We start from the raw sequence: 9,957 nt of genomic DNA, 5'->3' as shown, positions 1-9,957 counted from the left end.
AGTGGTACCGGTAGCGACACGAAGAGGAGGCAGAAGAGGGCGGAAGAGCAGGCGGTGTAACGACGGTGCGGCGGTGGCGTAGGAGAGGAGAACGGGTGAGGGGTAGGAGGGTGAGAAGAGGCCGAGAAGGAGGATTCGCGGGGAGTTCGGTCGCGGAGAGAGGGTGAACACCGCGGGGGTGGAGGACGAGGTGGCGAAGGAGAAGGAGGAGACGCGCGAAGGACAGGAGAAGCCTCCTCCGCGCTCTGTCGGAGGACAGATCCGACGCGCGTCAGGATCCCAGTCGGACGGACGGACGGGTCGACCGGGTTCTCTCTCACCGCCGTCGGATAAGCGGAGGAATCGGACAAAGAGGACGCGACCGGCGGTCGCGGTCCGCAACGGAAGTCGGCCGCAGAGCGCGGGCTATCCTCATCGACACCGCCGTCCGGTGCGCGTCCGGTACGTGCCCGTCCTCGAGCGTCGTGAATTATTTCTCGATCATTTCCGCCGAGATCGATCGAGGGTGAGATCCTCTCGTTCGCGCTACCGCTCGCGTGTCGCGATACTCGATTGGCGATCCACGAAGGGAGGGGTGGACCGAGTGTGACACGATCGACAGGATAATAAACCGGTGCGCAAACTCGCATGGCTCGGAGGACTGTCAGCAACATTCTTACAGTTAGTGTTTTGTTTTCGAATTCGCCACCCGCCGTGCAGCGATGAGATCCAAGCCGGTGGCGAGGAGATTGGCACAGGGTGAGTACTGTCCTTTTGTTCGTCATTATTAGCGATAAATATCCGATTATAGATGGATAATTATTTGAAGATTGACTAGAAAAATGTATATGTGTTTATTCGTCTGCGCATATGGAAAAGATGTAAAATATACATATATATAACTCTATGATTCTCATCTTTTAATTTAATATTATGCTCAGGAATCTATATAAAGCTGTATAAATATGCTGTGTTCTTTTCTATATATTTTATAATATCTTTTTGTATAAAAATTTACAGTTACAAACCTACTATATTTATTCGCAATACTCACTATTTACATATCTTTATAAGAGTGAGTTCCTAAATTATTCTCATTTTACGATGAGAAAAAAGATAAATGTCTCTGTGATTTCAAAATAATCATGAGCATTTAATATATATATTTATATATCACTCAAAGTCATTTGTGTGCATTTACCGTCTTGTGCAATGCTTTATAATTTTATTCACACGCTAGAAATATACAGATGGTAAAATGCACACGCGAGGGAATTGTAATTACTATTTAAATTGCTCGACGAATAAGAGCGTTAAGAACTCTCTCAAGAAATATGTCGTGGTTTTTAATTTCTCACATAAACTTTATGTATTACAAACGGTGTATGACATTTTCCACATTCTTTAAAATACCATGCGCGGTCTTTAAACAATTCCAATCTAGGTTCCTAATTATTACGAAAAATCTAACTTTTATATTTTCATTAATTTCCATAGTCAATGCTATGCAACCGCTCTCTCGCGAATCTTCACGATCGATGAAGGAAATCAGAAATGAAACTCGATTCCATCGCGCTCCTGGAAACTGCTATACTGAAACGGAAGACATTACAAGTCTTTCCGCGGAACTTATTTAACGAGGCAATAAAAGCAAACCATGGCATGGGTACTGTATAAAACTCATTTTCAAGACTTTGCCGTTGCAAAACGTACTTGTGTCTTGGCCAAGTCGAGACTTCGCGATATTATCCGTGATCATTCGACAGACTTTATTTTTGACAAATCAAGTTGCATGACGAACGTTGCAACACACACATAACACACTGTATCGAATTTTTTTCTACCGATAACTGCTATTGATTCTTTTCTAATCATTTCAGGCTTGAGGCATAAATTTGATAATTATATTCATATGCATATTTTATAACATTAAGAATTCCTTGCAACTGACTTTAGCAATTAGATTTGTTAATAAATTGCATTTTTATGTGGAAATAAATGTATATAGATTTTTGATCAAAGAAATTGCGTAATATCTTCTGCATTGAATAATCGTGCTTTTAGTGAGGAAATTCTGACAGAGAAGGTATAAAATTTTGTCGACAATGTCTCGTTGTCTCTCATTATCCTAATTCTCTACAATCTAATCTCACATGTATTGTCGCGACCAGCTGATTGGTCCCCAACAAAATCGACGTGGATTTATGATAACGACATGATGAACAACGAACGCGTCACTGTCCGTGATGCCGTTGGTGGTGACACAACGAGGACAATGTGGAAGACGAGTAGGCGGTTCTCGCGCTGGCGCACCAGCAACGTCGATATCATTCCTTCTTTCCTGTCTTGTCTAGTCACTCTGCTCGTCCTCTCGCCATTTCATTCCCTTGCCATCGAAAGTCCCGCCCATTCATGGTTGACACGATATTTTGTTCATGGTGCTTTAGTAAAAATTATTTGTAATAATTTCTGTATCAAGTTGAAGCGCACTGATATGGGAAAAGAAAGTTATACCTCTGTTCAAGATACATAATATTTGTACGAACGCTGTTTCCTCAATGGAAAAATGAAATTTTGCAAAGTAAATATTGGATGATCACGAGTTTGTCCAACAAAAGTGCGAATCAATCCCTCTTTGTACGTTGGTTAACAATGCAGCATCGCACGGTCCACAAAAGATTCGCTCGCGCAACGAACCAGCGTTAATTTATTGTTGCATTATGGATGGCGAAACAGCGAATTTTCGACGAATGGTTACAACAATCTACTGATATTTTCTTTGAACACGATGGAAGAACAATAATTGTGTAAAGACAGACACATTCTGTCTGTTTCTAATATAGACACGGACTATTTGGATTCTATTTATTATTGCTTCGCAAAATTTATTATTAACTCTGTTTCTGTGAATAAATTAAAAATGTGAAAAATAAAATGTATTTTTTCACACGCAATTAAAGCAAAATTATATATCTCTACGTTTTATATATACATATTTCATATATAAAACATATTATCACAATTAATTGTCCGTTGCCGCAAATCTTTTTGAACAAACTTTTATTTTCATATCAGTTTTATATATATTATATTACATTATTTTAATATTTACTAATGAAAAAGGAAATGTTAACAAGTAACGTATTTGACGGAATCGAATAACGTCTTGTTAGAGATCGATGCGGACCGTTAACGTTCCTCTGATGCGCATGATGCATTGTGCTCGCAAGACAAGCGGGAAACTCTGAAATGAAACTGATAGGAAGCGGAAAGAGAAGAGGACCCTCTCTCCAGACCGCAGGAATAATTGCGGAATCCACCTACCCACCGGGGGTTTGAAAGATGCATCATCCCATTGAGAGTCGCATCTAACCGCGGCACCGGAAGTCGTATCCGAGAGGAGACAAAGCCAAAGAAACACAACGCACCGAATAACGTGGGAGGAGGGTAGGGGGTGGGAGTTCTGTTTCATCGCCGCTTTTGTCTCGCATCCTGAGAGAGAGCACAACTGAATAAGGAGTATGAATAAGGAGTATGAATAGATCGGATGATCCTGAGGTAGGTCAGTCCATTCTCGTTCCGCGGGAGACTCCTGCTACCGCAGATCCTACCTCTTCTTCTTCTTCTTCTTGGTCGTCGTCTTCTTCTGCTTCTTTCTGTCCTCGCTCTGCTCCTTAAACAAGCTCAATTAAGGACACCTCTTCCTCGATGCGAGCGCGTGCATTTTAAAACGTGCGAACTCGCGCTTCAGGAATTCTCCATATTAATTCTTTATCTCAACGTACGCGCAATTCTTAAGTATTTCTCTAGGGAAAAATTTGAAATTTTTCAAGTAATTAATTTTTAAAATAACATGACGATTTACTTAGTTGCTAATTTATATGTCACGTTCGTCAATTCTGCGAGTTTCTACAATTTATGAGAAAAGCCGTGACTCTCTGCGTTTCCGAGCGCTGACGGTTCGATTTACTAAGGCGAACAAGCATAATGATAAGGACTTTTGCATAACGATAGAGCTGCAATACCCGCAGTACACACTGTGACACCATATCTCAACTATTTGCCAGCGCGTACTCGCATTTTTGCATGTAAAGACGCGTGCAATGGCTATCGGCGTCACGCGAAGAGAACACTTGGAACCTCGAAGTCGTCCTTTGCGTGAGCAAGCCGCGCGGGCGACGGAACAATTGATCAGCCGATCAATCGGTCACGGGCGTGCGATGTCTTCTCTTTTTCTATTACAACGGACGAACTTTTACGGCGTATTATATCAACGTAGGCGACGAACGTATCGAAGACGAAGCGACTACGGGGAGAGAAAGAGAAATTAATCGGATTAGAGAAACGGCTCAACAGGGGCGGATCTGAAAGGAACTGATGAAATTTTGAAGAACCTCAATTGCGAATTGCTCAATTGCCTAATTGCTTGATCGCAAAGTAATTCTGCCGAAAAATATTATATTCCGCCACGTTAATATACTACGACTTCCGGTATCTTCTTGTTTCAATTTTGCTTCTATTGCAGGCGTCCAGAATTTTTACCTTCGTAGCGCGAGAGACGGTCGTCCGCTCCTGCGATTTGAGACAATGCTGTTATCATCGGTACAAGTTCGGCATTAAAGAAACTTCTCGAGAGTCACCGCATGCAGCACGATTAAGAATTACGGCGCGATATATCATTCATGCCAGATCACAGATTGTCTCCCGTTTCGTTTCGCTGGTGCGGCTTTTAATTGGCAACCGCGTTGTATGCTGCAGGCTTCGGCCAAATAGTTTATCGCGGATCACGTTGTGTCGTGTGTGACAGGCATGCCAGCCAGTGCAACGCGTATTCACATTTTACGACACGACCTGGTGTCAATAATACTTAAACGAACTACTAGCGAGAATAGCCGATCGCGAATAGATCGCCTCGTAAAGCCGAGTATAATGAGACGAAGATGCATTTTCTGTCCTTCGGAAAAAATTATTGCGGGATAAGAACGCGGGATAATAAAGCTATATTTATTTTAGTAAAATAGAGATTTATAATGACTTGTAGAATTATTATATATATTTATCAATTATATTAGAATTATTATATATATTTTTATTATACAGATAAATAAATCTCTTTGTAAACTTGTTAAAAAAACGATCTGTTATTAAAAGACTTGGTAATATTTCGTAGTTTTAATTATAAATATGCTTTATATACGTGTAACTAACCGGCGTAAAAATTACGATATAGTTTAACAACTGCAATAAATAGGTAAGGTCGAAATATTTATAAATAAGAAGATCAATTCAACGGTAATTTCTTTTTCTCTCACGTGAATGTCAATGACACGATTTAACAGATCCCGGCATCCCGAATGGGAATTAAATGCTGACGCGGGTGAAACCGATGCCGAGCATAAACCGTCCGTTGAGGGTTCGTCAAATCGCGCAATGGGGTATCGATATCAAACTCTAATTCAACGTGACGTCACTTCTGAAAGAGTAGCTCAAACATTCATTGGCAAGCCGAGTGTGATCGATTCCAGCGACGCGAGCTGAAATGCCAGTACAATGCTTCCTCGAAAAACCGAGCAATTATGCAAAGTCCGATAGTGTAAATTTAACAATTATTCCCGCGCCTTGAATTTCTGTTTCACACTTTTCTCGAAATCTCCTCCCTCCTTCAGTCTCGGTGGTTTGTTCGCCAATATTTTCGCGAGTCAACTCGGAGTCTTTTCTTCTCGCGCGTTTACCAATTAACGTTCGTTTTGCCTTCGCCTGTCATTTGTTTGCCATTTCCGGCAGGGAATGCAATCAGTCCGATTGGAAACGAACGCGGCCAATCAGGCATGACGGACAAATACGCGCGGGCTGAGCTAGCCAGATCTCTATATGTTGCGCTTTCAACACTGACATGGATAATCGATCGTACGACGTTGTAGTATTTTCAGAGTGGTATGTCGTTGTGCGATCGTATTATAATATCTAAACTTACTTTCTTGACTTACGTATGCATGATGGAAACAATGCAATACGCATCTTGCATAAATTGCATGCTTGCTTAAAATACTACGCAATACTGTAATAATAACAACGCTGCTGTAACTTTTGCGCCACGCATCTATGAGCGTTGTACAAAAATTACCGCGTCGATCTTTCAATCGATATAATCTTTTAATCTGTGCACTTCGATTGCATTAAACGATTACATTTTCTGTAGTAGATTCGAATCGCGATATTCTCGTACGATATTAATCCGGACAACGTAACGAGCGAGTGTTGCTATTGGGGGCACGCACCGGCGATAAGGCGCCATTGTTCCCCCGCGACTCCGCAATTAAACAATTAATCATCTAATTAGACATCCGTCCTGCTTCTCCCGCGCCAGAACCTTTTGCTCCGCGAACGGCCAATTGTTTAACAAATACACACGCGTTAAGTTCCAGCATCGCAGTTTGCTTCGGGAGTTCCGCCAATCGGCGCTCGCCATCATCTCGCGTCTTACTTCAGATGCGATTGTTCAAGGAAATGCGGGGAAAACAAGATGAATGTACGAAGGATGCAAATTGAGTCATAACTTCCTGCGTAAAGTTGCGCAAAGCTGGTCAGCGCTGGGCGTTCTCGTGCTAAATAATCAGTCGATTTGAATGTGCACATATTTATTTAAACAATAATTTCTTTTTTAAATTGCTGAATGCAATTGCAGAATTTTCGACATTTGTACATGTTATTTTATTTTATTACATATTATTAATGAGATAAAGTATCTAAGATACGTGCATCGAGAAGATAAGTATTTGCCCAAAAAATGCGCGTTTAAAAATGTCTTTATGTATACGTGTACGTTATTATATAAAAGTTAAAACGCTATAATATAATATATAAATGTTAAAATTTATATATAATAATTTAGCCTGCTATGCACATACTTATTTAATATAGATGTGTTGTTCGCACATACACAGAATGGGTATGTGATCCACGACGCCTGGATACGAGCTATACTTCGTGCTACTCAGTCATGAAATTGCCCGAGAGGAAACACAGGCGCTTCAGCATCACTAGAAAGCTTGCTTAAAGATTTTGACAAACACAATAATACATTATATGAGGCAATATATAAATCACAAATATATTCGTATCAATATCTTGTAACAATACATTCGATATTTTTTACAAATAAAAGCAGCAGTATCAGAAATAACAAGATATATGTATAACAAGACTTTATTCAAGAGAAGATTGAAAAATCTGCAATTTTCTTTTACATATAACTTAAGGGACAGTGTTAAGTTGCTTATCACCTTCTGATAAAATATATTGATATGTTCACGAAATATTGGAACCAAAGTGACAAAAATCGCGGCTCCAACCCGGTAGCCAGATCTAATTATAATAATCGACATCGCGAAAGCCTTCAATCTTTGACTTGAAAGACAACGAAAAACAAAAATATGAGAAAGGCGAAAGAGAAGAAACAAGGACGGAACGTTTGAGTAGTCGCAAGAATCATTATTATTCCGTTGCGTTTTATACTCGGCTCGTAAGGTGGTACCGCTCTCGGATCAAGACCGCAGAAGAGTTAGCTGCGCTAGCTTCTGCGGCGATAATGCCGCCGATAATGGCTGGAGAATTAGCATCGGCGATGGCCACGTTGCGGTAATGGATGCGCATAACGCGTCGTGTCAGCGTGCATTATTGTCGACGAGGTTATTAAATCTCGGAATCCTCCTTTATCTCGGCCGGTTCCCGGTACGTCTCTCGCGCCGCTGCGACCATGAAGAGTGCCGCGAAGAAACGAGTCTTGGGCGGTGGACAACAGAAGGAAGAAAGAGCCGAAGAGAACCGTGGCGGATGAGCACGCGTGTCCACGCATGAGCCGCCGATCGTTAAAGACGATCCTCGTCGTTTTGTCTCGCCCGCTCGAACGATATTTCTCATCCTAGCTGTTTCTCGAAAAATTAATAGGCAGCCCAATTATCGCGCGAGTCGATCATTTTTACGGTATATCAGCGTCCCAAATAATAAGTTGAGAATTGCATGCTGAGAAAAGTGCCAGGGCTAAGAAACTATAAATTTATTGTTATCCGCGAATAAGCGAGATTTATGGATCCTAATGAAAAGACTAATTGTGTTCCAACAATCCACTCGTTCACAGTGATTACTCTTCCAAGAAATTATATATTTCCAACAATCTTTTATTATATGAAACAAGAACACTATGCCTGCTTATCTAGATTCGCAAATTTCTTATCGTGAGAGACAAGCTTGCGTTTGACGAGTCGATCCTTGCACGATCGAACGATAAGTACTTTCGACAAAACGAGAATAGAAAGGCAAACGTACGGAAAAGCGTTGTAAATGTACGAGTGTCTCCAAGTTAGAGTAGGGAGACCCGAGGGCTCTTTGGAGTGGCTCGCGTGTCTGGCGTTGCTTTACGAGTCTCATTTCCCGCGACGTCATTCCACCACGACTACCACCACTTACGCCGTCAACGTTGCCATCGCCTATGGCTGCACAGCGATCTCGTTGAACTGGGCCAGAATTCCGTGATCGCGATCAAGTCGACGCCTCAATCGGCCCATTGAGCAACACGAAACGGATGCCGATACAGATAAACGCCTTATTAGAAGCGACGACACCATCAACAGTCAACATATCAGCACGAATCATCATGCAACCAAGACTCTTGATGTTTAAGCCAGCATCTTACTTGCGCAATCGTGCGAGAAAGATAGTGCACTGAGCGATTGCAAAATCAGCTTCTGCGCGTAATTTAATAAACCCTATTCTCGTGGCTCTATCGATCGGCGTATTACCCGAAACGCGCGTAAGATTTCCCCGATGACAATCGGCTCGCGCGAGCGTGTACTCGGCTCTCGTGCAACATAAAAGTGTCTCTACGAGGACGGTGCCGCTCGTGCCGTGGTAGTCAGACCGAGAAGTAGGTAGTCGATGTAGGAATGACATGAGCGGTTATCTCAGTGGCCACGCGATATTGTCATCAGGGGTGAGAGGGCGTAAAGGTAGTTGCCGTAAAGGCGGGAAAGAGAGAGGGTTGAGAGGGTGGACGGGTGGGTGGGAGGGAGGGAGCTGGTGGGACGCGGTGAAAGGAACGAAGGTGAACCGACAGAAGAAGGTAGAGAGGAAAGAGAGAGGGCACGATAAGATCATCTTACCACCCTCCGGCATAAGTCGACAGTGGCCTTTCCCTGCCCTGACCAACTCCCTCCGTGACTCGACGGAGACCATTTCGACGATAGCGCACACACAACTTCGCTCGACCGGCGTGTTATCTCGCACGCGAATTAGCTCTACAGATTTTCTCCTTTTTTCTTCCTCCCTCTTCCGCCGCTTCTCTCTCTCTCTCTCTCTCCTTCTCTCGACTCACTGCCACCATCACCATCATCGAGAGGGGGTGGACTCCCCATCACCCATGCGCTGCCACTTCTGGTCGACGACGACGTTGCGACAACGCCGAAGAAAGAGGAAAAGTTCTCGCGCGCGCGCTTCATGCAACCCTCCCGCACACGATGCAGGCACCCTCCTCCCTCTTCCAACACGTCTATCGCATTAGCGCACTGCCACGTTGTCGGCTGCATCACGCTGCATCTGCATTGCATGGCGCGAGCCTCGTGATTTACGCGGTACCTTGGGAGAATCACGGCGCGCGATGCCGTTCATTGGAAAGCCGCAAGGCCTTTCTTTTAGCTGCGATTGTTGCTCTTTTGCTAAATCACGTCGCAAGATTAAGGTGAGAATTAACGTCGGCTTGCGAAAGGCTTGCAGCTACTGTTAAATGCTCCGCTTTGGGTGTTGATGTTCTTTCACATCACACTTAACGTTTTTGTGCTAAAAGTTTTGCTGATGTTTAACGACAAATTTGGTAAGTTTAATTATGACAAAGAGACTATTGCATAGCAATTAAAGATTGATCTTTCAGTATATTGTACAAAATATTGGGTTGGCCAAAAAGTAATTGCGTTTTTTTCCAATAGA

General features: G+C 42.7%; 1 protein-coding gene across 1 annotated transcript in view; it reads left to right on the top strand.

The window, feature by feature from the left end:
* The first annotated feature begins 325 nt into the window (after positions 1–325).
* Positions 326–9,957, top strand: part of LOC105276834 (MDS1 and EVI1 complex locus protein) — a 77,613-nt gene continuing 67,981 nt past the window's right edge. The window contains exon 1 of the mRNA XM_011334765.3: positions 326–738. Within this exon, the coding sequence (XP_011333067.1) occupies positions 702–738 (37 nt within the window). The 5' untranslated portion in view covers positions 326–701. The remainder of the gene's footprint in view (positions 739–9,957) is intronic.

Source organism: Ooceraea biroi, chromosome 2 (genome assembly GCF_003672135.1).
Source record: "Ooceraea biroi isolate clonal line C1 chromosome 2, Obir_v5.4, whole genome shotgun sequence".
NCBI lineage: Eukaryota > Metazoa > Arthropoda > Insecta > Hymenoptera > Formicidae > Ooceraea > Ooceraea biroi.
Note: the sequence above shows the minus strand (reverse complement) of the source record. Positions and strands in the feature narration are given on the sequence as shown.